Source organism: Sapajus apella, unplaced genomic scaffold (assembly GCF_009761245.1).
Source record: "Sapajus apella isolate SASKATOON/1434 unplaced genomic scaffold, GSC_monkey_1.0 scaffold64, whole genome shotgun sequence".
NCBI lineage: Eukaryota > Metazoa > Chordata > Mammalia > Primates > Cebidae > Sapajus > Sapajus apella.
In genome coordinates this window covers 12,299,454-12,327,132 of record NW_022437004.1, presented here as the reverse complement: position 1 = coordinate 12,327,132, position 27,679 = coordinate 12,299,454, and the positions used below count along the sequence as shown (strand labels likewise).

The following is a 27,679-nucleotide window of genomic DNA, read 5'->3' as shown; positions in this document are numbered from 1 at the left end:
TGATCTATCTGTCCGTTCTTGTAGCAGTACCATGCTGTTTTGGTTACTGTAGCCCTGTAATATAGTTTGAACTTGGGTAACATGATGCCTCCCAGCTTTGTTCTTTTTGCTTAGGATTGTCTTGGCACTTTGGGCTCTTTTTTGATTCCATATGAATTTTGAAATAGCGTCTTCTAGTTCTATGAAGAATGTCATTGGTAATTCAATGGGAATAGCATCAAATCTATAAATTGCTTTGGGCAGTATGGCCATTTTCATGATATTGATTCTTTCTATCCATGAGCATGGAATGCTCTTCCATTTGCTTGTGTCATCTCTGATTTATTTAAGCAGTGATTTGTAGCTCTTTTTGTAGAGATCTTTCACTTCCCCTGTTAGCTGTATTCTTAGGTTTTCATTCTTTTTGTGGCAGTTGTGAATGGGAATTCTTTTGCTGCCTGGCTCTCAGCTTGACTGTTGTTGGAGTATAGGATTGCTAGTGATTTTTGCACAATAATTTTGTATCCTGAGACTTTGTTGAAGTTGCTTATCAGCTTAAGAAGCTTTTGGACCGAGACAATGGAGTTCTCTACACATAGGATCATGTCTTCTGGTGACTAGTCAGGAATAGTCTTACTTCTTCTCTTCCTTTTTGAATGCCCTTTATTTCTGTCTATTGCCCGGTTGCTCTAGCCAGAATTTCTAATACTTGGTTGAATAGGAGTGGTGAGAGAGGGTATTTTTGTCTTGTGCTGGTTTCAATGGGGAATGTTTCAAGCTTTTGCCCATTCAGTATGATGTTTGGGTTTGTCAAACATGGCTGTTATTATTTTGAAGTATGTTCCCTCAATATCTAGTTTATTGAGAGCTTTTAACATAAAGGGATGTTGAACTTTATAAAAAGCCATTTCTGCATCTGTTGAGATAATCATGTCCCTTTTGTCTTTAGTTCTGTTTTTCTGCCCTGGTAAAATGACTGCATAGTATGTTTTTTTGTTGTTGTTGTTGTTAAAACTTTAGCAAATGACAGGAAAATACTGTTATTCTGAGCAATATTGCACTCCAAGAATGTTTAATTCGTCTCAGAGTCTCAGCTTCTTCCAAGTACATCATTAATAGTTCTAATAATCTAACAGTCACTGTAGAATAACTGATTAACTTATAAAGTATTTTAAAACCTTTTAAATATTAAAAAGTTCTATGAAAATTGTTTCCATTTTGTCTTCTGAGAATATTTTATACACTATGTATTTATAGTGTAAACAGCATGTTATGATTATTTAATATTAGGAAATTTTAAAATTCCATAGCTATATAAAAGTATAGAGTTTAGAAGATCTTTGTAGAAAATCTTAAATTGCTGCTGTACTAAACCTGAATAAGCCAATTCATTGGGATGTCTGGTAAAAATTGCATTCAAATAAAGCTTTTAAGTTAACAGCCGTTTTATTTGACATTCACGTACATGCTAAAAGGAAAACAAGATTTTTTCACCATAGAAGTAAATATCATTTCCCTTGAAACATGTTTCTTATCCCCTTAGGTAGTATTTCTGGGCCAAAAGTAGTGGTGAAAAGGGTTGGCCTGTCTTATTTATTAATAGATTTATCTAAAAGTGTGTTGTTCACAATGTATATTAACACATTAAAAACAACTAGGTTTTGAATTCAGTTCTAGTACATTAGAGCATTTCTTTATGTACATATTTTATTTATGTAATTATTTATTTTAGATTTTTTATTGATACATGATAGATGTACATCTTTTCAGGGTATAGCTGATAATTTGATATATTCATATAATATGTAAATATTATGTCAGAGTAATTAGGATACTCATCATCGTATATATTTATCTTTATGCTAGGAACATTAAATTAGTCTATTCTAGCTATTTTGAATTTATGGGCATATTATAAATACAAATGCCTTCTTTGAATATAAAACATTTTATTCTTTGAGTGTGTCTGTGTGTATGTGTATGTGTGCATGCATGGCTGGAATGAGTTTTGATATCTATAATTATTCATGCTCAGTACTCATAATCAATAGCAATAATCTATTTAAAAATGAATAAGTGATAGCAAACGCACTTTTGGAAGCAAGTCTGTTGGCTCTGTAATTTCTCCTCCCCAATTTTTCAGGCTTCAGATACCAAATAAACACATGTAAAGTCAGTTAATTAGGTAGTATATCAGAAATGTCATATTAGCCATTCAAAGAGGAATACACAGTTACAAAACTTTTCATATTGTTTTATACAAATAAACACTAGGGATCAATCATTTTTCAAATCATATAATGTTTAACTTTTAATGCCAATAATGTTATTCTGTTAACTTCCACATGATGCTATCAAAGTATCTTAAAGACATGATTTTGACTCAAGATTTAGAGTTCACCTTTTGCTTGCTTTGAACCCATTTATTTTGGCTTCCTAGGACTGATAAACACAATTTGGGGGATAGTTCTTACCGTAATTGCAGGTCCAGCAAAAGCCAAGCTAAGCAACATGAGGAATGGAATTGCCTCCTGGGTTGGTTCAATGTATGGCATGCTAAGACTCCGGTCATAGCAGCTAAATCCAGAGTGTACAGGTTTGAAGACATCCGTGAGTTCGAGGAAATAGAGGCTAACCACCGATGATGCCAATATAGGCAACTAGGAATGAAGGACAAAGAAGATCAATTTATTCTACCTGATATACAGGCCATACCTAGAAAACAAGTGGCTTTCTCTCCTTCTTTAACTATTCCTCTCTGATTCCAGAGTTAAGAATTATTCGTAAGTACTATTGCTTCTGCCTTCAACATGGATTCCAATTCACCCATCTAAGTTATAGCCTGTTATGAGTCTCTGTCAACCCCAGCCTTGTAACTGGTGCTACACATCCACTCCTACCCTCCCACTGTACTCATCCATTTTCCCACAGCATTCCAAGAGGTCTTGTAAAAGTATTTCAGATTAGATGGGTCAACATCACTGATAATCAGAAAAACGCAAATAAAAACCACAATGAGATACCACTTCATGCCAGTCAGAATTGTTACTGTTAAAAAGTAAGGGAACAATAGACGCTGGTGAGGCTGTGGAGAAACAGGAACGTTTTTACACTGTTGGTGGGAATGTAAATTAATTCAACCATTGTGGAAGACAGTGTGGCGATTCCTTAAGGATCTAGAACCAGAAATACCATTTGATCCAGCTATCCCATTACTGGATATATACCCAAAGGAATAGAAATCATTCTACTATAAAGACACATGCACATGTACGTTTATTGCAGCATTATTTACAATAGCAAACACATGGAACTAACCCAAATGCCCATCAATGATAGGCTGGATAGAAAATGTGGTACATATACACCATGGAATACTATGCAGGCATAAAAAGGAGTGAGAACATGTCCTTTAAAGGGGTATGGATGAAGCTGGAAGCCATCATCCTCAGCAAACTAACACAGGAACAGAAAAGCAAACACCACATGTTCTCATTCATAACTGGGAGTTGAATATTGAGAACACATGGACACAGAGAGTGGAGCAGCACACACCAGGGCCTGTTGCAGAGTGGGGGTTGAGGGAGGGAACTTGGAGACAGGTCAATAGATGCAGCAAACCACCATGGCACACGTATACTTATGTAACAAACCTGCATGTTCTGTACATGTATCCTCTTTTTTTTTTTTAGAAGAAATAAAGAAAATAAAAACAACAACCACCACCAAAAATATTTCAGATTGCATCACTCCCTATCTGAATCACTGTAGTAGTTCCTATGCAACTTGAATAAAATCCAAATGCCATCCCATGCAATGCAAGTTTCTTCATGCTTTGGCTTTTGATTCTTCTTGTACCACATTTTCGCTATACCTTAGCCCCCTGCCCACTACAATCCAATGGGTTTCTCTTCTTTTTCTGTGATAGTCAAATTCATTTCTGCCCAGGGTCCTTTGCACTTACTATTTCTTCTTCATTTTGTGCTCTTTTTCTGGCTCTTTACATACTGGATTCTTTTTACTGTTTAATGATGCCTTCCTGCACTCTCTACTCAAGGTAGCTCTTGATCCATCCATCATGCTCTGCTTTATTATCCTGCTTGGTATTTTTTCATGGCACTTATCATTAACTGAAATTATCTTGCCAATTTAATACTTATTTATTTTTTGTCTCTCCCAGTCTCCCACTGAAATAAGTGCTTTACGAAGTGAGCATCTGCCAGTGTTATTTATAAGTCCTGGCACTTGGTAGGCAGGGAATACATCATTTAATAATTTAAGGAAGCAATCACTACTTGTTGATAACTAACTAAATGAATAAATGAGTAAACCTTAATTTATTATAATAACTAGAGTTACCAGATTTAGCTAATAAAAATACAGGTTACCCAGTGAAATCAGAATTTCAGATAGCAATGAAGAATTTTTAGTGTAAGTATACCCCATGCAATATTTGAGAGATACTTACATTAAAAATTATTCATTGTTTTTCTGAAAATCCTAACTTCACTAGGTGTCATCTCTTTAGTTTCCCTAAACTAGGCACAGTGTACTTTCTAGGCTTTGTGTACTCTTTTTGGGTTCAATTATTTACTCATTCAACCTATGATGTGCCAGGCACTATGTAGGTACTAGATACAATATATTAAACAAGAGATAGACTCGGCCATCAAGGAGTGTAAGCTTAGTGAGAGACCTGTTTAATACTTAAATGTATTTATATGGATGTAAGTGGAAATTTCAATAATGTGCTAAACAGAAAATATCACAAATGCTTAACCTAATGCCAGACATGCTGGAATCTGAAAATGTGGACATATAGGACTTATATAGCACTCAAAGAATTGCTTAGTTTAAGGTTTTGTTCCTTTGGAGGATATAATATTTATTTAAGCAAATAGCCAATTTTTTTGATAAAGACAATGTTAACTACCCATGATTTCTGATTTAGTTTTAAAAAATAATTATTTTTTATTTTTAGAAGACAACATTATGCCTTCTATTCCCAAGAGGCCTTTTTCGTAATGAGGAAATAATATGGTTTATTGGAAAAAATAGAAATACGTAGTGATTAATCTGGCATTATCTTTCTGTTTTTCCGATGGACACTTTGCAGAGAACAAAAAGTATATCAAAAACATTTATTTTTTTCTTATTGACTATTATTTGGTCACTTCAAATATCTCACCATTCCTCCTCACCACTTCCCTCTCTTATGGTGCAGGAATAGTAGCCTTCAGTCTTGACCAATAAATCAGCACTTCATGGTGCATGCACATTATTGAAATTTCCACTTAAATCCATATAAATATATGTAAGTATCAATTTAACAAAAACTTCACATAGTGCTTACTATATGCCAATTTTCTGTTTTATGAATTTTAATTAATTTGACTCATACATTTTAAATTCATTTAACTTAAAACTTTCTAATGTGACATAAGACAGTTGCTATCAATATCCTTATTTTGCAGGTGGATAAGCAGTTACTGATAGTAAGTGACAGATGTGGATTTTGAATCTATGAATTCTAGTTCCAAAGACCACAATATCTGGAATAAACAGTTTATAAATGTTATTAAGTATTGTTATTATTATAAATAATAACAACAATATATTCATCAAATGTCACTTTTCTCATGAAGCTTTACTTGATAATACCTTTTAAGAGTGATTTCCTCAGTCTTAATTCCCTAGTACTTCTTTTTAGGAAATGTTTACCCACTGCTCTTTTTTATCTCCTATAAATTAGGTCTAGTCTTTTGCATTGCTTCCCAAACTAAAGTCTTCTTAAGGCAGCGGCCTAATTGTACTGATTTCTATGTTGCTACTAATATACATTATTGTGACTTCCAAATATACATGCACATACCTCTATATATACATATATGCTACATTAACAAATGAATTAATTTGTCATTAATATTATGCATTAGTCCTTTCAGCCAATAGTCTTTCTGAAACTGAAACTTTTTCCAATTATATCATTTTCCATATATATATTAGTATCTTCTATATTTCTATAGAAGCATGTTTTAAGACCTTCATTTGTTTTCAAAATAAGAATCATTTTTTCTTTTTAATGTTTATTTCTCTCTCTTTTTTTACAAAAAGCACCTTTTACTCTGTTGCTTGCATCATTTTGTTTTAAATAAAGAGTTATTTGTATAAAATCTTCATTATATTCATTATATTTTGGAAATAAGTAATTTTATGCATGGTATTCCCATACTTTAGTACCCAACGTAATGAATTAAATGACAATGCTTATTTCTAACATAACTGTCTTCAGAGTTTTGTTTTTTTTTTAATCTTCTGAAATGCGCAATAACAGATTTTTTTTCAATGTAAGAAATTTAACAGACGGTATGTGCCAATTTTGGAATACATATAGAATTGATATGCACATAATAAAATTACACAGACTTGTTTTGATTGCATTGAAAATGGGATTTTGAAAATGAGATTTAAAGAGATTTTTTAAAAGTCTATATAGCAAGCACTACAAATCTTATTCTCTAGTCATGATATAGCCCCCAAAACAGTGAACCAAAAAAGTGTAACCAAGCTTTTTTATGCAGCAATAGAGAGGAGGGAAATTACCTGAGGATTAGGAAAGCAGTTTTCAAAAAGAAAAGATTGATTCTTATAATTACCATCTGCTAAGGAACTTGTGAGTGAAAATAATAGAGCAAATTTTAAGAAGAAAAATTGTAACTGTTTTAGAGAACAGGGCAAACAAAAGCAAAGTGTTTCAAAAGACCACATTTGCTAGATAATATTGATTTTTCCAATGCTAACTTTAAAAAGACAAATCTAGATTATATATCAATTTTAGTGAAACATTTTATGAAATCTATCATGAGATTTTATCTAGATCAGATAGCTTACTTGCTTTTACCATGATTATAATAAGGACAAGCTTTACTTTTCATTGGGGAGAGCTCACTTTGCTCTTATCCTAGGGCAATACAGATCAGTTCCATTCTTTGCCTTCCTCATAGCCATCATGAATTCAGAATCCTATAAGATCCTCTTGAACTGGTTGAAACCATAGTCATAAAGGGCCAATTAATATATATGCTATTGGTGGCTCATCCACTTACTCATTCAACAAATATCTTTGAGACCCTGTCTAAAGATAAAAAACAAGCCCCAGGCCTTGTTCTAGGTCCTGGGAATACAGTTGTGATAAAACAAAATCTTTGTTCCCATGAATATTTCATTCTAGTTGAGGAAAGCAGGTAAAAAATATATATCAGATATATATTATATCTGGTATTATATATTATATCAGAGATACATATTGTATCAGATATACATTATATCAGATTTATGCTAAAATATATAATATATATAAGATATAATATATATCAGAAAGAACAGATACTATAAACAAGAGGGCTGTGTAATTAAGTGCCTGAATTCCTATTTAGGTAGGAAGACCTATCTAAATAGGTGCCATTTAAGCAGATACTTGAAAGGGCAAGAAAGAACCAACCATATTAAAACCAGGTAAAAAGCATAACCAAGTGGAGGAATGATACAAACTGAAGTCAGAGAGGTAGATTTGGGACCAAACTTTGCAGAGACTGAAGTCCAAGGAGGAAGTTAGAATTTTATTTAAAGTAGGATGAGAAACCCTCTGGAGAGTTCAAGCAGAGGTGTAATATGATTTGAAATGTCTTTTACAAAGATCACTTGTTGTTGGATTGAGAATGGTCACAGTGGACCAAAAATAGGAATAGGGTAAAAATTTAGAAAGCTTTTAAAAACTCAACAAATGTTTATTGAATACCTAGTAGGCACCAGGTACTTCTCTAAGTGTAAGGAATGTGGCAGTAAACCAGAGAAAACTCACAGAGCTTACATTCTAGTGGATGCATGGCAATGGCAGAAATCCAAGAAAGATGAGGCAGCATGTTCTAGAGTTTAGTACTGGAGATACAAATAAATTCGTAGATTGTTGATATAGTTTTGGCAATAGATATGACAGAGCTTGTTTATGAGTTGATCAGTGAAGAAGATAAAACAATAAATATTGATCTCAAAGATAGGGTTTGAGCAATTAGGCCAGTGGAGCCACTCCCTGGGATAGGGAGAAGTTTGGATGGGAAGAATAGAAGATTCTGTTCTGAAAATATTAAAACTGATATGTCTCTTAGTTATTAAAACAAGATGTCGCTTTGGAGCTAGCAGGAGAGGCCAAGGCTGGAGGCATAAAGCTGCAAATTATTGGTACAAAATCCTCACTTTTGGAGAACAACACCAGCATAAGAGATTTGAAAGTTAAATTATTTTAGTTTTGACATAAGTAATGTCACAAAATCAAAGAAAATAATTGTGCATATTCATGCCAATCATATGCAAGAGCTAGTCTAAGAGAAAAAGGAAGATTTTAATATTAATAACACATTTAAAATGAGAGGCTTGGAACCAACTTGGTAAATACCCCCAAATCATATAAAATATAAAATTTGAAACATTAATACAGTATATTAAAATTCAATTCAAACTGGGAAAAACACTAGCAGAGCAAGGCAATTATGTTAAAGCCTGTAGCCATGAAGAAGGTTGTCACAGGTCAACACACATGTGGTAAGGGGCTTTAGTGGTATTCTGTAGTATTTTTGCCTTGTAACTAATACAAATTAGTACTTTCTTCAAATATTGATGATAATAATAACATAATACTAGGCTTTATGGCATATAAAACTATCTTCACTCTAAGTATGGCATATTCAGATTGGCTGCAAAGAACTTCAAAAATACAGATTATGAAAACATACTAACATTTGAAGTATCATTAAAGGAAAGAATTGGTCAGAATGAGTCTGTAACATAACTCAAGGTCTAGAAATCTAAACTAATTTCTACACATAAAACAGATGTGGCTTGTAGGACATGAATAGATACAAATTGAAACAGGGCAGTGTGATTGAGGAAAACCAGTGCTGGCATTAGAACCAGGAGAATCCATTTTCTCCCCTCATTTATTCTACCAGGTTTTGGGATTTGGGAAAGTCACTTAACCTTTCTGGGCTTCATTTGTTATCAGTGAAATGAGAGCCTTTTTACATTGCCATCTAATACTGAAATGCTCCATGTACTGTCATGAATTAAGAATTTTTTCTCTCATTTCTTTCACACTGTCACAGCCTTATATAAAACATTATGGCTTAAAAAAAAAATCTGTATTCTCCTCATAATTTGTTTCATCCTCCACAATGCTTCCAAGCCAATTTTCCCAGAATTCACACCTCATCACACATTTAATGGTGCCCCAATAATAACAAAATAAAGTGCAAATTTTTTAGAATGATATTTATGACTTTTTATAATATGGCCTTCATCTGCCTTTCTTGGTTAATTTTGCTTTCCACCTACTCTCTACTCTCCAAACCAGAAAGACAGCCCATGTTCCCATTATATTTATATTTCAAAAAGACATGTTCTGGTCTCTGCTTCACATTACAGTTCCACGTTTATTTCTCATAAAAATTGCACTTATCTTTTCGGGTTGAGACAATATAATTTTTTTTCTCCCTGAAATCTTCCCCATGCACACCACTCAGAATTGAAGGCTCCATCTCACATACTTCATATATAACTTTATTGAAGGACCTGTTAGTCTGGCTTTGCTTATATTTATTTACATATTACCAGCTCTTGCCCTAAGATCAAATATTCAAAAGTGATACCTTTGCAATTCACTCAGTGCTTTGAATGTTTTAGGTGTCCAGTAAATATTCACTGAATTTAATTGAAAGAAATTAGGAAATTATGATTAAGAAAACAAAACACATAGACAATTTCTGAGAAATACACAGCATGTGTTGAGGATTTAGGTGCCAGATACTAGTTAAGTTTAAAAGATTGCTACAATCAATCTACACTGTATAAAGTGTCTATCAGTATCTCCAAATTACAAATGGGAAAACTGAGGCAGAAATAGGTTACAAAATTGGTGCAACAGCCACAAAACCCCCAAGTGGGAACACCCAGATTCCTACCCAGATGTCTATGTTGGGAAACATGCTCAAAATTCTTTGCTCGTGGAACTCAACTCGCTTTCTTCCTTCATACTGTTAAGATAGCTGCAATTCCCACGTGGAGAGAGGATGTCTTAGGGGAATGGTGCAGTTCGAAAAAGGCCATTCTGTTTCTCTTAATTCTTAATTTAAACATGTTCTCTGCTCACTTATTCCTTATCACTCAAACATAAAAATTGCCTTGTTTCAATCTGAGATCTATCTTTTCTACAACTCCTCTCAGTTTCAGTAGAGTTTATTAGGTATGTACTCAGACCTAAAAAGCAAAGGACATTTACTGAGTTTTTATTTAGACGTTTCCTCCTAATTATCTGATTTAATTCTTATAACCTCCTTGGGATTCTCAAAATAAATTTAAGAAAAGGGCCATGCCCCAGATAAGTAAAATAGCCTGCCTAGCTTTTAAGGCCAGTAATTGAAACCTGGTCTGCTAAATTCCTGGAAGCATGCACCGCCATGTACCCTGCTGCCATTCTACCACATGTCACCATCTGGCACTAGTCTAGTGCTTTTCAGGAAAGGATAGCCCCAGGCTTCAATGAGATTGCCAGTTTAAAGGACACAAGGAGAGAGATGGCATGTGTCAAGGTGTTTCAATGGCAACAGCAGCAAAGGGGTGGCAGGCACTTTGAAATCACAGTCTCACTGATGTGGTGCCCTCAGGTCTTGAAGGTTCTCCCTTGTGCAGTTTCTTTGAAGTCATTTGTATTATTTTGGTTTTGGGAATATCTTAAGAGTTTTTAATTATATTTTGGATATGATCTGCTTGTTTTTTCACTTTTGTCTTCCCTAGTGAATGATTTTGAATGTAAAGTATCAGAAATTATGCACACTTAAGGTTCCAGATGTTTTCCTGCTTTTAGTGCTTCCTTTGGATCACTTTCTCTGACTGTACAGCAATATCCTGATGAATGCCTGGATCACAGCAATTATCATATTGGATTGTGGTTATTCTTCTCCTATTCAACAACAGGATCCTTGAGAGCAGACAAATTGTATTATTTATCTCTTTATCCCTTTATTGTACACCGAGAACACCTAGTCAGGACACATCCTCAGTGCACAATGAACTAATACATATATGAATGATTTGAAGAGAGTTGCCAAATGTTGAGACTTTCTTGCAGTGTGGTTAAGAAAATATCCCCCATTTAAAAGATCTTCATTTACTTCTACCACAATAAAATGCTTTCTATTTTGAATTTATAGATTTTTAATAATTTTTAGGATTAAAAAATACAAGAAACTTAAATTGGATCCTCCATAGAAATTACAACTAATAGAGAACAGCTACCTTTTCTAATATATGTACTAGATTGGGAAAAATCTGTTCTATGTTTTTATACCTGAATATGAAACTACATCTTTACAGCTCTAAAAGGACCAGTTACAATCACTCTATGATCTAACAGTAAAGTCAAAAATAATGATAAATGGTTGTTTTATTACCTGAATATTGACCTAGCATTAGGCTTGGGTAGTAGGTTTTGTAATCACCAGCCTTAACCTCAGGTAGTGAAGATTTGTTCTTCTTACATAATTAGACACTGAAGTATGTGCATTGTCTTGGTAAGCATTTTATTCTTTAAACCAAATTAGAGACTAAGACCTGAGGCTAAGGATCTATATTTTAATTGTTAAAAGTAATTGCTTTTAAATCCTTTCTCCCAGCTATAATTTCTCTTCCCTTGTAACATACAGTGGACATTACAAATTTGGGTAATAGTAGTAATTTAATGCTACTAATATTTGACAGGTACCATTTAAAGTACTTTATATGTTTGAATTAATGCAATCTTCACAACACCTTTTTGATGAAGGTACTATTATTACTGCCATCTTACAGATGAGGGAATTGAGATTACATGATTTGTACAGGGTTATCATGTAAGATTCCATGATTTGTATAAGGTTATACAGCTTTTTAGCTGGATTACAAACTCAAGAAATCTGGCTTTCCAGTTCATGTTTGTGATTATTGTACATATTACCTCTTCCCAGAAGCTTCTATTATGGACCTATGGCTTTCCAAAGACATTGAGAAAATACAAAAATAAAGAAATGAGAATATCTCTCTTTATATATTCTTAATGCTACTCTACAATGTCTATAGTGTGTGATATTGTACATATTCTTGATGTCCTCTAAAAAAGGTAAGATCTTAATGTACTTAGATTAAATAGTGTTTTCACTCTTAGTGGGATTGTTTTATTCATCAAGAGAAAGCAGATAGCTGTTCACATTATCTGACAAAGGAAAGACATAGTGCAAACAAAACAAGAGTTTGGGGGGAAAAGGCCACTTTAATAATGTCAGGCAAATGTGGCCTAACTAAAACTTCTCCATGAGCGATCTTCAAAAGTCATGGAGCATGTATATTATGAAAATACTGTGCATGGGTTTCAATTTTTTGCATCAAAATGAGTTCACATTCACTCATAACATGTCTGAAAAGGATCTAGTTTGAAGCACCAAGACGGATAAGATATCAGTTTAAAAAGATCACCTGTCAGAGCAACATGAATTCTGCTAAAATTGAAGCAAGAACATTCATCAAATTTATGAAGAAGCTTTGGTAGAAGAAAGGCAAAATCATTGATACTTTACAGAAGGTTTATAAATACAAGAAATCAGTGGAAAAAGATGATGTTGACGATGAATTTCACAACATCAAATCATCTACATCAATTTGCAAGAAAAACATTTGTCTTTTCGTATCCTAATTGAAGAGGACTGACTATTAAGAGCACAAACAATATCCAACAATATAGACCTTTCACTTGGTTCAGCTTATACAGTTTTGATGAAATGTTAAAGTTTAGCAAACTTTCCACTCAATGGGTGCCAAAGCAAATGTGGCTAGATGGGCTGCAGACAAGTGCAGAGCTTTCAATGGAATTTTTTAAACAAGTAGGATCAAAGTACTGAAGCATTTCTTCAAAGAACCATAACAAGTGATGAGACATGATTTTACTAGTATGATCCTGAAAACAAAGCACAATCAAAACAATGGCTACCAAAATGGGAAAGTGGTCCTGCCCAAGTAAAACCAGACTGGTTAAGAGCAAAAGTTATGGCAACATCATTTTGGGATGCTCGAGGCATTTTGCTTGTTCCCTTTCTGAAGGGCCAAAGAATAGTAACATCTGTTTGTTATGAGAGTGTTTGGAGAAAGTTAGCCAAAGCTTTAGCAGAAAAATGCCCAGGAAAGCTTTTCTAGAGAGCTCTTCTCCACCAATGCTCATCCCTGTCATCAAACGAGGGCAATTTTTTGAGAGCGTCAGTGGGAAATCATTAGGCATCCACTTCATAGTCCTAATTTGGCTGATTCTGACTGTTTTCTAATCTTAGGAAATCTTTCAAAGGCACCCATTTTTCTTCAGTTGTTAATGTAAAAAAGACTGCAATGACATGGTCAAATTCCCAGGACCATCAGTTCTTTAGGTATGGACTAAATGGCTTTTATCATTGCTTATAAAAGTGTCTTAAACTTGATAGAGCTTATGTTGAGAAATAAAGTTTATACTTTTTATTTTTATCTTTTAATTCCATTTTATCTATGAACTTTTAGACGTCCCCTTGTCTTTGAGTTATAGCTGAGTTATAAGAGAAGCAAATTTCTGATTTTGAGATCTAAATTGACATGTTATCTTAATGTTATATACAAAGGAATGATTGAATTATAGGCAATCAGTGTTTCTAAATTAATTATGTTTTTACAATGTTTATTAAAATAAGTTATCAATTTTATTATTAAACCATTTTACTTAAACATGAAAGTTCATATTTTCTGTTATAATTATACAATTTATTTAACAAATACTTTTTAGTATTTGCCATGTGACTGATACATTTTATTTGACCTATTAATTATTCAGAAAAGAAATTTCTCATCTAATTTCAGAGATTAGAGTTCTATAGCATATCACAAGCTTCTCTCTCCCTCTAGGCTTCTCCTCTATATACTAGATGCACAGTGAGATGCACATTAGGAGTCCTTCTTCAGAATTAAAACTTTCCAGTGCTGCTGAAGGTCTTAGTTATGTAAGTTTTATTTCTGAAAAGGCTTGGTGCACATAAAAGAGATATTGAAGCTGAGCTGTTAATGTGGGATATTAATAACTTCATTTTATTTTCTAACATCTTAATGATGTTATTAAATTAATTAAAGTAAGTGGGATTGCATTATATGTTTCACTGGAAAATGCATCCAAAAGTCAGATGAACAATATATATAAATCAAATGCATGTAACATGGCATACAAGTGCATCTGCCAAAGAAACCCGTTTTGTTACTAAATACTTAAATAAATAAATCTAACTGCTGTTAGGTGCTTGACCAACACAATCACCTGGGAAGGTAAGTGGTTTGAACCAAGAGTAGAGACTGTGAGAGGGAGTTAATTCGCCCTGCCTCACTGCCCAGGCTCAGTCTCCACACTAAAGAGCTTCTGTCTAGATTGTAAATTGCTGTCCTCTCTGTGATTTTTTAACATGGCCTGGAAAGAATGTGGAACTGAGGATAGATCACTAAGGACCTTGTGATTCCTGGGGTCAAAATATATTAGATACTTCATCCCATCTCCCTACTGTGCTGCCTCAACCTCTGGAATCTTAGGAAGGTGAAGGGTAGTGGTGGAGGAAGAAACAGAGCCTGTTGAGTTTCGTGGGGTGGAGACTTTGGAATGAGCAGTTCTTAAAGTGTTTTGTAGTCCCGTAGAGCAGGCATTTTCTAGGATGCACTGCACTTGGCCCTTCCTAGACATATTGGAACACATATCTGAGCACTGAAGTCTTAGCAATCTCTTCTCCTATTTCTGAACAGGACTGAAAGGACCACTAGCCTTCAAGGTTAGTCGGGGAATAATGTGGCCAAGATCAAGGCCAAAGCTGAGGTTCAGCCCAGGGTCTATCTCCATATATTCATTAATTAAACTGCTAGATTTCTTGACTAACACAACAACTAATGCATCACAGATTTATTGAGAGACTATCTGCTCTCTGCTATTTTCATTGTTCCACAGGCTGGAGTTTAAAAATAAATAAAAAGAATTTTTTCTTAATTATGTCCTGCTCAAACTATCTAAAAGTTACTAGAACCAATATTATCTATGAAATAACTACTAGTCTGAAACTTAAATATTGAAAAACATACTAACATCAAATAATTTTTCTCCACATACATCAAATTCAGCTGGAAGCTAGAAACCAAATGAGGTCTTAAAGCAGAAGAGTTTTCAAAAGTTCATCTCTCTATAGTATATTGTTTACAACAGATTGCTGTCCACCCTTTTTATAAGTTTTTGCCATGAATAAGACATTACTTATGTCTAAATCTTCACAGTTGGATGTTCTCCATGTTCTAACTCAAATCTCAGTTGCTACAATACAAGCATTTTCAGATCATCACCCAAGGGATAAGTAACCTGTTAATTCTTCAGGGTGTATCCAACTGCCTTAAAAAAATAAATAAATAAATAAAAGATTCCAGTGAATCATACAGTAGCCTAAGTGAGATGACTCATTCCCAAAGACTAAATCTAATTTATTCATCATTTTTAGAAAGCATAATATTCTTTATTTCACAGATGGTTAGGTTGAGGCAAGGGAAGATATTTAATTTGCATTGGACAGACATTTCTGCTGACAAGTTTATATATAATACTGTAGAACTCTGGAAAGATGAGAATGGCAGTGGCTCACAGAGTATGGGCCTACCAAAAACCTTGGAGTAGGGACTTTCAGGAGAGTGTTACCTGGGCGCTGTGTATAGAAGGTGCTCAGTAAATAAGAATTCCCCTCCACTGACTGGGTCAAGGTAAGGGTACTGAAAAAAAGTGGTCTCTATTTTGTGAGTGTGTGCATATGTCCCTCTATCCATGAAAATGAGCAGGAATTCCAGTAAAGGTTTGTTGTTAATGTATTTATACCTTATAATAAACTGCTCTACCATTGTATGTACACTATATAAAACATACATGAATGAGTGATACCAGTAAAAAACAATGAGGAGAACCTGCTCTTTTCCAGGGAATCATATAACATCTAAAGCCACCAACAAAGTTTACTTTCGACAAGATGGGAGAGAGAGTGTTGGTAAGTGGAAAAAAGAAAATTCATTTACCAGGCTTGACTTTGCTTTAGAATTGTTGGCCATATTTTATAATTTGTTTACGATTAAAGGGTCATAATTACTCTCACCTGAACATAATACTTTCATCATTTTCAAACGAGGAAAATTAGGCTTACAGGAAATAAGTTACTTGCCCAAGATTACAAGGCTAGTTGGTAGATCGAGTTAAAAAAAAACTATATTATTTTACCAAAGTAAAAAAATATATATCTAATACTTTGTTTTACCATGGGCAAAAAAATTTGTCTGCTGGTATATGTGCCTTATGTAAGTAAAATAACTTTCTATGAAAACTAAAATTGCAAGTTCTTTGCTTCAGTGATGCCTTTCTTTGAAATCTCAAATCCCAAACAATCCATATGTAGCTCCTAGATCATAAAATAAATATAAGTAAAATTAAGATATGAGGACTCATATAGATCTCAGAGATTGATTTAATCTTCAACTTTTCAATAATCCTTGAGGCAGAGCAATGTCTTGTATGAAAACTTTACATTAAGGTATGAGGGAAAATTCAAAGCTATTCCATGAATGATGACATAAATTATATTTTTACTCCTTCCCATGTTTATACTTTCCTTTACTGTGTGTTACAGACTTCATGTCAAGGTAATTAATTGTAAAATTACAAGTGGGCACTTAGACAATGAGAAAAAAATCATTTCCAATTTTCTGATCTTTGGCTATTACCATGCTTTTAAAAGAGCCTAACAATTTGGAAAAGTGGAAGATCCATTCATGATTGCTTTGACTTGTTGTTTAATGCAAGGTGGTCATGAAATGTGTTTGGAAGTTAGCACAAACAGCTACCACAACTTGTTCACATGTAGAATTAGAATGACCTGTATTTTAAATGTTATAATCCAGAGGGAAACTTTCTAATATAAATAATTCTAGAAATAGTAGTAATTAGGAAAAAGCACTAGAACAGGAATCAGGAGACCTAGGTTCTATTCCTGATCTGATATTAACCAAAGTGTCCTTAGGTACTTCAGGCACACTTGGTATGTCTACAGGTTAACTCAGTTAACCTTTTCAAGGAAAAATGTTCTTATGTGATAGAAGAAACAGTGAGGCCATATGTTCTTAAATTCCATAATTTTATTAGACTTACCTCTGTAATAAGACTTTTAAACTCTATAAGACATTTCCCCACCTTTTAAATAAAAAGGTTGCTTGAGAAATGTCCTATGCCATATACATATGCTAGAGAAAATGTGTTTGCTGTAATATTTGTGATACATTTCCAACATAAACATCAGTAATAGTGTCTCAGGTAATCTTTATTTAACAAGCCAGCTTAGACAATCAAATGTTTAAAGGGGTCTCATGGTTTGCTCACAGATTGGATCTCCATTACACACACACACACAATTCATGCCTACCTTCAATTTTCTAATGCTTTTTCTTCTAATCCTGCTTGGACCCACCTCTCTCTGTTTCTATTATCTTGTTTTCTTTCTTTCTAACATTTTAATAGACCTACATATTCTATGCTCCTAAAACTCTATTTATGTTCTAAGTCTTCCCTCTAATCCCCACACAATGATCCTCATTAATGTCCATCAAAGACTCACAGGAGCCATTTGTGCTTGTCCAAAGGAAGCTTCTTTTTAGGGGCCACTGGGCCTTCAAGTCATGTCAGAAATTAAACCAGTTACTATTAATTAGGAAATAGCACTAACACAGTGAAGTTTAGAGCTGAATGTAGAGAAAAACTCTATTCCGCAACTCTGATAGAGCCACAACCAGACATGTTTCAAATACATGCATCCAGATACCATCAAGCCAGTCAACTCACAGCAGAGGCAGGGCTCTCCATTCTACTTCAGCACTAGGTTTAGCACTGTTGATGGAAGCATGTGTGAGACAGTGTGGCGTAGTCATAACGCAAGAGCACAATGGACAAGCTCTGAAATCCTGACTTCTTCATTTAGTTGCTATGTGTCCCTGGTAAAGACAGTAGCTCTCTTAGCTATAATTTCTGAATCAAAAAATAAAGATAACAATGCCTTCTCAGTAGGATAGTTCTCAGGACTAAAAATAATGTATCTAGAGGGGCCCCATATAAAGAAGACTTGAAATGGACTATTCTTTGTTATTACTCTGATTATTATCATTATTATTATTAAAGATATACTTGAAATTTGCAAGCCAAGTATTTTTATTTCCTAATAGAGAAAAGTAGAACGAATCACATTCCAAGTAACTTTCCCATGAAGAAATAGTAAGATCGTGGTGGTGTTTAGGAATAGAAAAGAATTCCCTAGTGTTCAACACTTGCATTTGCAGAAATGTCCTCATTTAACTCTATCTCTAAAACTTAGGAATCTATTCTCTATTTACTTTATTTTGCATCCGACTTTATGCATTGTGACTTTGAAAGAGGAAAGACTTGCCAACTCATCTCATTTGGCAGAGTTTGAAGTACTTCTTTGAGCAGCCTATCCTTCTATACAATCTAGAGAAGAAAAAAATCTACAGCTACTATTTTGGTATATGCAATGCAGAAACGTGATTTTATATTTCATACTGATGCTAACATTTATGTAAAAGGGAATAAACTAGCAATACTTCTCAGCAATAAAATCAAATGAGTTATATAATTTTTACATAGATCATGACATAGAACAGAAATCTTGTGAATTAATGTTTGCTACAATTAAGAATCTGTGGATACTTTCCAATGGGAAGAAAATGAAAATTGTGTTAAGGTTTTGTCAAGGCACCACAATGTCAAAATGTGTTTAGACCAAACTAACCAGGTGACTTTGCTCAAAGGCTTGTTGAACATCTCTAGGTAGGATGGTAACAGAGTAGCAGCAATGGCTTCTACTCCTGAACACATTGTTTGATTACTGACCCTATAGTAATTAACTCCGTTAGCAAAATCCTGCAACGTATCTACTGCTGAGTACACATTCAAAATAATGAAAGCTTTCTGAATAGGCCAGGCACAGTGGCTCACCTCTGTAATCCAAGCACTTTGGGAGGCTCAGGCGGGAGGATTGCTTGAGCCCAGAAATTCAAAACCAGCCTGTGCAGCATGTCTCTACCAAAAAATATAAATTCTAGCTGGGTGTGGTGGTGCATGCCTGTACTCAGGAGGCTGAAGTGGGAGGATCACTTGAATCTGGGAGGCAGAGGTTGCGGTGAGCTGAGATCATGCCACTGCACTCCAACCTGGGTGACAGAGTGAGACCCTGCCTGAAAATAAATAAAATAAAATGAAAACTTTCTGCGTAATCTTACTTTTTTGAGTTTAAAATATTCTGCATTGGAATGCTTCAGATACTGTAATTTTATGCTGAGTGGAAAGAGAGATGATATTCTCACTCCATATGTATTTGTACATACCTATGTGCAGGTGCGTGCATACATATGTGTCTGTGTGTGTTTTCTTGTATGAATAACAGGCAATTTCAAACTCTTTTCTGTATCTGTAGCCTTGTAAACATATATTTACATATAGGTCAAACATAAGTCTTCTGCCTTCATAAAGTTAGCAACAGATGTGTTATAAAAATGTTACGTCATGTAGCAGAATGATTAAGTAAAAAGAATCTCTTTCCCATTTATTTTAACAATTTATTGGTTTTTAGGTGTAAAAAGGTAATTTGTCACTTGTTTATACTACATAGTTCATTGATCTTTGAGCAGGATGACTAATGAGAACAAAATTGTGAGCCTGAGCCCCAGAGGGACCACTGTAATCCTTTGCATGCACTAGCACCCAGACAACTGACCTTATCACATATACTATTGGGCTATTAAGTTTGAAAACTCTTTTGCTAATTCTAGGTACACTGCTGGCTGCATCTGCCACTGTAAGTGATAGAGCCATCTCTTGCAGAGTACTCAGAAACTTTAAGAGCGTGATAAACCTTTTCTTTAGTGGAACATTCCTTTTTACCTGCTTTTCTGTTCAACCTAATAGGGTATGGGTATGCTTCTCTGAGAGTTCTTCTTACTGCTTGACCTTTGCTTTCCCAGGCTGAACAGTATAAAACTAAGTTATGAAACTTGCTCATAAAATGAGGTGCTAAACTAAAAATCACAATGTTTTTCAAATGCTGTCCAACATTACTGTCAACCATAAACCACTTTATCAGCAAATAGCAGCATAAACCAAAGAGGTAAGAAAAAATAATTATATCTCTTAAATTAATGTGTGCTTTAACATCAGGTATGGTGGTGAACAAGGACAAGGTTACTTGGTTTTAGTGGCTGAACACCGCAGCCTAATGCCTTCGGGGATATAATTAGAGATACTTTGACACTCAGCAAATGGACTGCCGACCTCTTTACTCCTTCCTTGCTTCTATCCAGGGTCCTTGTTGAGGGGCACTAGTCACTAGCTGATGAGCTAATGTGGAGAGTATGCACTGTCTACCAACTCTTTGTGCTTGGAGGCTCCCACTGGAGGAGGAATTGAGCTGAGGAAGCTGATCTGTTGCCAGAGAAAACTGTATCATCTTTGACAGCATGCCCTTGCCTTATTACACCTTCCTATTTTTACCAGTGAGAAACCATACAGAGTAACTTTGAGCGTTCTTTCAACAAGTCAACAGAGATTGTTATTGCAGTGGTGAAGAGCATGAGTTCTGAGTTAATATCCAGCCCTGCCTCTAACTTTTCTCTATAAAATTGGGCAAGTTGTCTAACTTTAATGAGTTTCAGTTTCTTCTTCAAAACACAGATAATGATGGCCTCTTTCTTAAAGAGAAACTTTGAAGATTGAACGACATGATGCACGTAAAGCATTTAACCCTATTGTTAGTACATATTAAGTATTTTATAAATGTTTGTCTTTATTATTGTACAAACTGTAAATAGCACTTCACTCTCCCCATTTATATCAATTAATACAGGTTCATTTCAAGAAACCTGTGGAGCCCAAACTATTTCTAGAAACCGGGGAGAAGATGACTTCTTAACTATGAGAACTCTCAAGCTAGACCTTATCAGTACTTGATCCCTTAAATCCAAACTATAAGTAAAATAATCCATTTCAGGTCACGACAGTTATAAAGGAAAGGAACTAACATATCTTGATTGCCTACCATATCACAGGCCTGATGTTTAACCTCATAATATATTCTATAGTCTAAGACATATAATTATTTCTATTATATATGAATACATGTGTATTTATATTTATATTATTTAATTTCTATTATATGTGAAGAAACAAAGGATGAGAGAAGTAACTTGGCTAGATCAATTCATGTAGTACCTGGCAAAGGTGGTGTTTGAACCAATCAATCTGTCTGTACGGCCCAGGTTTTCCCTAGAGCATGCTGCCATTTTCCTGATGTAACTCAGTCCATCTTGATTTCAGCCCCTTCTGGCTTGAGCGAATTTCTCTTCCCTCATTTTCCCAATTAAAGTTTCTTTATATCTCATATCTCTCATGAATTTGTAATGTTAAATTCCTAAATTCTTTGAAAAAGACAAAGTGTAAGTTGCTCGTGGCGTCACTGACTTGAGACCCAGAAACTGTTTTCTCCAGAGGTCTGTTTTGTTAGCCTCTTCTTGTTACTTAAATTATAGTTCAAGTAACAGAGAAGGCTAAAAATATGTGCTTTAGGCTAATATGTGGTGGAAAGAGATTCACTCATGCTTCACTTTTCCATCTTAACTTCTGAGGTCTTGGAAAACTATACTGTAAAGCAAAGTGTCATTACTCTAGAGCATTTTACTAACATGCGAATTCAAGCTATGTTTATTCATCCTACAAAGGAGATGTAAATTTAGTGCATTGTCACCAGCTTCAAAATGAGTCATTTCAAAGGACCGTGGTAGTGCATCTGGTCAAACACTTAAATAATTGGTATACTAATGCAGTCTCCCATTTTCTGGAAGCTCTTTAGTGATTCATGCATTTGGTTGTCAGGAAGATAATTTGCAATCCAATTGTGTGGATCTGCCTTTGAAGTCTGTTATCCCCAAGTCACAGTGCCATCAATGCTCATTTAAACTCCATGAATTGTCTTTAAGTAATTGTTCTATAGCATGCTCTGCTGAAAAATTTCATAGAGGGTATGTGAATGGGCCAAAGTAAAAGTAATGAATCTGGGCTATTTCCACTCATGGGAAAGAAGTGACAATTATGAGATGTCTATTCCTAAACACACAATTCCAATGTATTATGAGGCACTTTTACTTTTAAAATTCTTGCTTAAGGGACATGTACTCCTGTTAAAGGTGCCTCAGAAGTGTGCATGTACATTCTGTAAACGCACATCCTTGATTCTCTAGTTCGCATCCTCTTTCATGGGGGCATTTTCCTTGAAGCCATATAGCTGCTACCTACATGTAGTCAGCTTCTTGCTGACCTCAGGTGTGCTCCTTCCTGGAGAGGGAACTCAACCATTAACTGATTTCTCCTAGACAAATGTCATTGACTCAGACACAAATGAAAGCACTATAGCACAAAACTAGCAATGCGACAAGTGGTCTGATATATTGAATTTGAAGGCAGGTATCTCATCTTTCATTCCTTCACCCTTTTCATCACGGAATCTTCTGTCGTCTACATTTTACTAGAGAAAGCTGTTTATTGTCTTTCATCAAAAATTACCTAAGCCATGGTCTCAAAAATCTCTTGTGAAAAGGACAATAAATGAATCAATTGATTATTTTAAATACATAGGTCCTTTTTAATTTGTCTCTTTTCAATGAGTCATGAATGAAGGGGCCACCCATCATTTCTCTGAAACTTATGCAAGTCACATATATCTTTCTTAAAACTGAAATTATTTGAAAAACTATGACACCTATACAAAACTTCTAAATACATTGTTACCTATAAGAAGAGTCTGACAATGTCTCTTTTCCCAATTTCAAGGCAATGACTATTCCTCAAAACAGATAAGCTTTGCAATGATTGCATACAGAATCTACTGTTTGTACTTGGAAGGGCTAAACCTCCATATTTGGCTGAAAAGATGGCCAGAGAAGGATATTTATAATTCAGCAACAGTCTTACAATTCTCTATGCAACCCAGGCTCTAACTACACAGAATATAGTTTTATGCTTAAAACCATCTAATTTCCCTAAACCTATGCAATACGTCCCCTTTCTATCTGTGATTTAAGAAACCTCTTGCTTAAAAATGTCTTCCTAATGCAATGGAGTACAGTACATGGAATCACTGTATCTGTCAATCTTTATAACCCTCCTATGAATTGTTTCTCTCGCAAATACTGCATTTTGGTAAGTTAGAGGTTCATTATGAATAAATCTGCATTTAATTGCTTAACTGTCATCCTGCTCAGCACAGTAAATACACAGATACAAATCATGTAAAATCAGATGATGTCATAGATTTAAAATATTATATATAGATATGTACACACACACATACATAATATGTATTTTTTTTTCCTGTGGAAAGAGGCCAGTAAATTGATGATTAATGTTTAGAGATGCAGATCCAATTTTAGAAGCACATGTGAACACCATAACAGGAGAGGGATTTGGGGGTACAGGGGTAATAAAAGCAACGGACAATATTTGTGCTATGTAAACACCGTCAACCCTCATATGCCCTAGGCACAGCTGTGTGCACACAGAGTTCTCGACGCGTACTTGGCAGGTTGAAGACACAAATCCCGAAATATGGGCATCATGGCCCCTCTGGGGCACTGGCGGACGTTGTGCACACAGACACACAGGAGGGCCAAGGAACTAAAACCACACTCACTCACACAGGTATCTCTTCCCTGGTTGCCCAGCAGCGACACCTCTAGTGGTAATCACCCCGGGCTGACAGGTATTCACAGGCACCTTCGGGGAGCTCCTGTGAAATCTAGGGGAAGAGGGAGGGTCGGGCATTTGGGGACAGCGGAGCGCGCCCTGGCACGCGATCTCTGCGCCTCCAACGCTGTCCGGGACCTGAATTCGCTCAGGAGATCCCCAGAGGATCTGCATTATGCCAAGGCGCTGGGCCAACTCACCTCGACGAAATAAAAGCAGGGCAGGAGGGTGACGCTGTCCTTGATCACTTTGCCCTTTGGCCTCTCCTTCGCCGACATCCCTGCCGCCTGCCCCGGTCTGCGTCCTCCCCCGGGCGAGGTGTGCGCAGCGCAGCCGAGGCGAGCTGCCTCCTCCAGCCCCAAGCGCCCGGCGCCGCTGATGTCACATTCCCCGCGGCCACCGCTGGAGCCAGCGCGCTGCACGCAGCGCCCCCACCTTCTCCCCGCCCCTTTTTGCAGCAGCTCAGCGATTCCCTGAGCCGGCCGGTCCTCTTCCTCCCCTAGTCTGGCTCCTGCTCCCCGTTTCCCTGGCGAGAGGCGACGTCCAGCTCCCTCCTCCAAGCTGTTGCTGCAATGGCTTCCCCTCGCTGTCACCCACCCCTCCTCAGCTCTCTACCGCCCTTGCGAGGCTCCAGGGCTGTCGGAGCTTGACGTCAAGAATCCGAAAAGGGGGACGCACTCCTGGTTTCTGCAGTAGCGAGGCTGAGGAGCTAAGCCACCTACTCCCCTCTTGGGAAGCCTCCTGGGTCACTCTAGGAATGCTATTCAAGAATGCTGAGGATCTGAAGCCCTGCTCCAGTGCACTGACCCGTAGCGAGAAAAACAACCCTACCTGCACGAAATGAAATCATACTGAAAAGTAGGCCGCGGTAGGCACTCACTGAGAGCTGGTTGCTAACCAGAAATGACAGCTCCTATAGGAGATTCTCTGCCTGGGAGACTCCTTGGCTCCCTTAGACACCAAAGCACTCACTAACAAACACTATTGGTTGTGAGGGAACGATGTGGGTTCCTTGCATCCAGAAAGGCAGATGTGTGAATGCACAGGTAATGGGTATTCTCATTGAGCCCAAAGGCTAGGGCATGTTATAATCTCACTGTCACAACCCTAGAACAATGTCAGTATTACATTCATAATAGTAAAAAGAAGTATGTCTTCAGATATTAATAATCTAAAGTCCTTCCGCTTGTTGGCAGTATACGTGGCTAGTCTCAATTTTGTGATTATTTTGGCAACCAGTGTATCAAGTTGATGAAGAACAGAAAAACACCCAGCAAACACAGGACATGGTATTATACTAATAAAGATAACCAACTTTTGTGATCACATGCCCTAGGCCATTTCCAGTATCTTCAAGTCTCCATTTCAAGCATGTGATGGCCAATTCCAAACTCATTTATCCATTTCCCTTTCTCAGTCGCTGCTCCTTTAGGTCTTCGGCAATATGGGACCATCCTATCTAATAATGTACACATTTCACTGCCACCACCACCTCTTGCCCCCACTTTCCTCTGCCAGCCATGGGTTCCAAAGTCTAGTAGTGTAATTGTTTGTTTTCCCCTCCCAATTTGCCATACTCACCTGATCAAAATCCCAGCTTAGTTGGACCAAATTCTCTGCCCTTACCAGAGCAACCGAAAGTAACTGGAGAAAAACACACAACCGCATGATTCTTTCTCCCATCCAGCTCATGACCACAACTCCAAATAGGTCCTGGATTTCCCCCAGAATTCTAGAATTTTTTCTGTTCAGCCATTTTCCCATTCAGAGCTTCTCACTTCTCAAATCTCCTCATTCTCAGTTCATAACATTTACTCTTATTTCACTTAGAAAATAGAAGTAATCAGAAGAGAACTACATCTTCTTCCCAAACTGACTACGTGCCCCCATTCCTTACCACACACAGGACTGCCATCTCTTGCCAAGACTGGCATAACCTAACAGCTTCCTAACTGTTCTACCAGATTTTGCCCTTGCCATTCTCACAACCTAAGAATGATTCCCTACACAAAAGCCAGAACGGTCCTTGGAAAAGTAAACCCGATTGTGTTATTCTACGCAAACCCTCCAAAGCTCTCTTCCACTTCAACAGAAAGTCCAAACTTCCTGTATCTTCTTTAAAGCGCTACCTGGCAACCCTGCCTGGTTCTGGGACCTCATTCACATCACTTTGCACCTCGATGGTCTGGCCATTCCAGTTTAGCCTCTCACTGCCTCAGGAGCTTTGTACTTACTCTTCCTTTTTCCGAGAACTCTATTCCACCAGAATTGCATGGCTTAACCCATCACTCAATTCATATCTCTGCTTAAATTTTAACTCCCCAGGGAAGTTGTGTTTGACACACCAGGTAACATCACAATTTCAGACCTCTGTCACTCTTTTTTCTTTTATACTATTTTATTTTCCTTTATAGAACTTACCACCATTTGACAGTATATCAAATGTTTCTTTGTCCTTTTCTCTCTTGTCTGCCTCATCCACTAGTAAATTCCATAAGGTCAAGCACCTTTTCATTATTATGTTTTATGGTAACTAGAAATGTACCTGGAAAGAGTAGGTTGTCAGTATATGTTGAAGAAATAAATAAAACAATAAAATTAAGTCACGCATGTATAATCATACAGCATAGTTTCTTTCACATATTATATGTTCAATAAGTGCTGGCTAATTCTGTTTAACTATTACATTAACCAGTAATTATACTTTTCATTACTAACAACATTACTTTGTGTTGTGGGGAGGAACTGAAGGCCTTTCTTTTTACAACCTTCTTGACACCTTAACAAAATTTATAGTCTTTAGTGAGGTAAAAAATAAGCTAGGACATTATTAACTTAAGAGATATGCTATCCAATGAGAACACATGGACATAGGGAGCTCAACACACACCGGGGCCTGTAGAAGGGTGGGGGGCTAGGAGAGCGATAGCAGGGAGGAGGGGATAGGGGAGAGATAGCATTAGGAGAAATACCTAATGTAGATGATGGGGTGATGGATGCAGCAAACCGTCATGGCACATGTATACCTACGTAACAAACCTGCATATCCTACACATGTACCTCAGAACCTAAAGTATGATAATAATAATAATAATAATAATAATAAAAGAGGTACGTTATCATCCTGGAAACTCAGTATTTTTATTTAAGAAGAGGTGAAATAAAAGACTAAACTTATACTTGCCTAATTTTAATAGCAAAAAACCTGAAAGTATGTGATATAACATCAGAGCTATATGCTGATCATATCTCAACAATTGAAGAAATTGTTGAAACATCAGAAAGGTACCCTTTTTTTCCTCCCTAGCTAGTCTGCCCAGATTGGCCAGCCCACATTGTCAAGGATAAGGAAATGTTTCAGAATTCAAAGCCAATTCTTACTGTAAATCTTTTACCTTTCGTTAGGCCAAGTTCTCCTTCCTTCTCTCTCTCTCCTTTTGAATTTTGTTTTTCTAATGTATAGCATTTCATAAAACAGTCAAGCTAAAGATTCCCTTAAATATTAAACAAATGATAATGTCTTACATTGGGGTAACAATTTGATATATATTACCTACTTTAACTTTTGATGCTCAAAACAATGCACCAACGTGAACAGGGCAAATGGTTTCCCTTTTTTGTAAAAAAAAAAAAAAAAAAAAAAATCAGTAGACAGGACTCAGAGATGGAACAAATAAATAGAAAAGTTTGAACCAAAACAGAATGAAATTTGGAGTCAGAAGACATGAATTTGTGCTCAAATTTCTAATGCTT

The 27,679-nt window shown here is 36.0% G+C and overlaps 1 protein-coding gene and 1 long non-coding RNA gene across 2 annotated transcripts in view; one reads left to right on the top strand and one right to left on the bottom strand.

The window, feature by feature from the left end:
- PLPPR4 (phospholipid phosphatase related 4) overlaps positions 1–24,648 on the bottom strand; it is a 43,128-nt gene extending 18,480 nt beyond the window's left edge. Inside the window, exons 1-2 of the mRNA XM_032247961.1 lie at positions 24,127–24,648; positions 2,454–2,639 (exon numbers count right to left, since the gene is read on the bottom strand). Coding sequence (XP_032103852.1) covers positions 2,454–2,639; positions 24,127–24,204 — 264 coding nt within the window. The 5' untranslated portion in view covers positions 24,205–24,648. The remainder of the gene's footprint in view (positions 1–2,453; positions 2,640–24,126) is intronic.
- Positions 459–20,443, top strand: LOC116530012. Its single transcript, XR_004259786.1, has 3 exons — positions 459–592; positions 2,699–2,705; positions 20,431–20,443. It is a non-coding gene; the product is annotated as an uncharacterized LOC116530012 (long non-coding RNA).
- Positions 24,649–27,679: the final 3,031 nt, after the last annotated feature.